The sequence below is a fragment of the Lolium rigidum genome, chromosome 7 (genome assembly GCF_022539505.1).
Source record: "Lolium rigidum isolate FL_2022 chromosome 7, APGP_CSIRO_Lrig_0.1, whole genome shotgun sequence".
In the NCBI taxonomy this organism is placed as follows: domain Eukaryota; kingdom Viridiplantae; phylum Streptophyta; class Magnoliopsida; order Poales; family Poaceae; genus Lolium; species Lolium rigidum.
Window position 1 is genome coordinate 69,709,884 of NC_061514.1, and position 3,576 is coordinate 69,713,459.

A 3,576-nucleotide genomic window follows, 5' to 3' on the forward strand; every position below is an offset into this window, starting at 1 on the left:
CTAGCTATAGCATTGTTTTTATCCCAGTAATGAACAATTGTGGCATTTAAAAGTGCCCCAAAAGGTATACATCTATTGGGGCACTTCAAAAAGTGCCCTAGTAGGTGTACACATATTGGGGCATTTGAAAAAGTGCCCCAAATGATCAATTGTGGCATTTAAAAGTGCCCCAAAAGGTATACATCTATTGGGGCACTTCAAAAAGTGCCCTAGTAGGTGTACACATATTGGGGCATTTGAAAAAGTGCCCCAAATGATCAATTGTGGCATTTAAAAGTGCCCCAAAAGGTATGCATCTATTGGGGCACTTCAAAAAGTGCCCTAGTAGGTATACACATATTGGGGCATTTGAAAAGTGCCCCAATAGGTATACAATTAGGGGCACTTCGGAAAAGTGCCACTAATTGGCTACTATTAGGGGCACTTTGACAAGTGCCACTAGGACAAGTGCCCCTATATCTATACCGTGGTGTAGTGATATCTATGTTGGGCCGGAAATAGAGGCCCATATACGTAAATCCTTCAGCGATAGGGCCCGCTCCTATGCATCGCTTAAAGCGATGCAGACAACACCCAATCGCTCAAGGGAACGCTAATCCATCGGAACAGAGCCATTGGGCTGCCATGTTCGTTCCAAGCAGGGGCGGATCCAGCCTTTACCCAAAGGGGGCGGCTGCCCCCACTCAAATTTCTACCACCTTGTAATATGCCATGCTAAATACTGATTTGCCCCCACTTAATAAAAGTATTTGCACCACTAAGCACATCTTTGCCCCCACTAAAAACCAATCCTGCGTCCGCCCATGGTTCCAAGTCGTGCGACAAGAATGGTGCAAATATAGCAAGCGCGAAATGACATGTCATTTCCTCTAGCCTGCCATGGAGGAGTTGCTTTGGCCTCGATCTACGGCTAGAGGCGAAGCCTCCAGGGAAGCCAATGACCGGTCTAATGCTGCTGCGGCGACATCGGCGACGTCTCTCCCGGCCGCGCTCAGCTCCATGTTCTTGCATGCTGACAAGAAGATGAAGGATCGATTTGGTAATCGCATCGTCTCTGCATCGATTTCGATCTTTTCCCCTCCCATCTCTAATCATTCGATCCCTCGCAAATACGCAATTTTCAAAGCAGCAGGTGAAGAAACATAGGGAGGTCGATCAAGCATTGCAGGCTCCGATTCGATCCATTTTCCTCTCTCCCACAAATCGTCCAATGCATGCCATGGCGTTCGATCCCTCTCCGATGGACGCGGCTTCTCAGCCCTCGACGTCGCGTGTCTCCCCGCCGTGGACGCGCGCCTCAAGGCGCCTGTCCTCGCATGGTGGCCACGGATCGGGAGGAGATCTGACGTCAGAGCAGGCCGTCCTCGCGGCGGTCGGCGCCGCGCTGCTCCTCTTCGCCGCCTGTTGCTGCTGCTGCTGCTGCGGCTGCTGCAGGAGCAAGAAGAAGGCGAAACAGCAGCCTTACCACGACGCCATGCGGTTCTACGCAGAAACTTCAGGATTCAAAGGTGCGTGACGCCGTATTAAGAGACCTGTCGTCGATCGTGACCATGCCGATCACAACTGCCTGCCTTCAAACAGGTGACAGCACGGCGACCTACTACACCAGCGGCGTGAAGCCGGCGCAAGGGCGACAGCAATGGCAGAACCAGGTGGCCGCGTCGTCGTCGGCCAACTGGCGCGTGGTACCAGCGCCTCCTCCGCCTGATATGGACTCGACGGCGTTCTCGACCCACCGGCAGCCCGTGATGCCCCCACCACCGCCGCCAGTACCGGTGGGCATCGAGAAGAACGCGTTCGGCTACGAGGAGCTGGCGGCGGCGACTGGCGGCTTCTCGGAGGCGAACCTGCTGGGGCAGGGCGGATTCGGGTACGTGCACCGGGGCGTGCTACCCGGCGGGAAGGAGGTGGCGGTGAAGCAGCTCAAGGCCGGGAGCGGGCAGGGCGAACGCGAGTTCCAGGCGGAGGTGGACATGATCAGCCGCGTCCACCACCGCCACCTCGTCTCCCTCCTCGGCTACTGCATCGCTGGTGCCCGCCGGCTGCTCGTCTACGACTTCGTGCCCAACCAGACGCTCGAGCACCACCTCCACGGTACGTAAGCATACGCGCGTTGTATATTTGTCGATGCACACCGTGGCAGACGCCGATGCCCGTGTCAGTGCAGGGAAAGGCTTGCCGGCGATGGAGTGGACGACGAGGCTGCGTATCGCCGTCGGGTCGGCCAAGGGGATCGCCTACCTACACGAGGACTGTAAGACACACAAATACACTACTCGGGTTCGATTATCAAGTTCATTTCAGGATTCCAGCAACAGCAATGCACGGGTGATTGATCGGTTTGAACTGAAGGTAACCCGCGGATCATCCACCGGGACATCAAATCGGCCAACATCCTCCTGGACAGCAACTTCGAGGCGATGGTACATTTCCATGATCAATCGTGCAGTCACCAAGTTGGTTTGAACTTTGAAGAACGATGGATGGATTCCTCTGCTTTTGCGTTTCATTCAGGTTGCGGATTTCGGGCTGGCCAAGCTGAGCCACGGCAACGACACGCACGTCTCGACGCGAGTCATGGGCACCTTCGGCTACCTGGCTCCCGAGTACGCCTCCAGCGGGAAGCTGACAGAGAAGTCGGACGTCTTCTCCTACGGCGTCATGCTGGTCGAGCTCCTCACCGGCCGGCGGCCAGCGGACCGCGCGTCGTACGGCGCCGAGGACTGCCTCGTAGACTGGGTACCTGCCGGCCTTCCCGCATGCACGCTCTGTTCGTTCTCTACGACACATTTCCTCACGACGATGCGTTGTCCGTGCAGGCACGCCCGGCTCTCTCGAGCGCCTTGGTCGACGGCGACTACGACGGGCTCGTCGACGAGCGGCTGGACGGCGACTACGACCAGATGGAGGCGGCGCGCGTCGTGGCCTGCGCCGCCGCCTGCATCCGCCACACCGCCAGGCGACGGCCCAAGATGAGCCAGGTCGTGAAGGCGCTGCAGGGGGAAGTGCCGCTGGAGACGCTGAACGACGCCGCGCGCGGTGCCACGCTCAGCTCGGTCAGCTCGATGCCGGGACCGGAGTACGGCCAGTCCGGGTCGTCGTCGTACACGGTCCAGATGGAGCGGATCAGGAAGGTGGCGCTGCCCAGCCCGGAGTACAGCGCCGAGTACGCCGGGCCCATCTCGGGGTTCGGCAACCCCTCGCCGTCGCCGGGCAGCAGCGTCGACAGCAGCGTCTCCCCCGCCGGCGAGCACGTGCCGGTCACGAACCAGCGGCATCGAGGTTACCGGCAAGTATGAGGCGTCACACGGGATTAGGTGCAGCACGTATGTGCGTCTTGGAAGATTCAGAACACAACGTAGAGTCTTATTTTCTCTTTAGGTTACTCAATAGTCAATACTCTTCTTCTCTACTCTTTGACTGCATAGGCCCTATTTCTAACTTGCAACTTTCTGCTAAAACTGCACAATTCCTTAAGTTGCAATTTAGGTCCAGCATGGTGGTGTGAGGTTACCAAGATCCAAGGACATGTACAGTTGTGATATCTTGGATGTCCCATGTGGGATAAATCATGTG

The 3,576-nt window shown here is 57.0% G+C and overlaps 1 protein-coding gene across 1 annotated transcript; it reads left to right on the top strand.

The window, feature by feature from the left end:
- Window positions 1-1,219: 1,219 nt before the first annotated feature.
- On the top strand, window positions 1,220-3,299 carry LOC124671503 (putative proline-rich receptor-like protein kinase PERK6). The gene is made up of 6 exons (XM_047207871.1): window positions 1,220-1,508; window positions 1,582-2,094; window positions 2,168-2,254; window positions 2,353-2,423; window positions 2,515-2,739; window positions 2,820-3,299. Exons 1-6 carry the CDS (start codon window positions 1,220-1,222, stop codon window positions 3,297-3,299), a joined length of 1,665 nt encoding a protein of 554 aa, XP_047063827.1.
- Window positions 3,300-3,576: the final 277 nt, after the last annotated feature.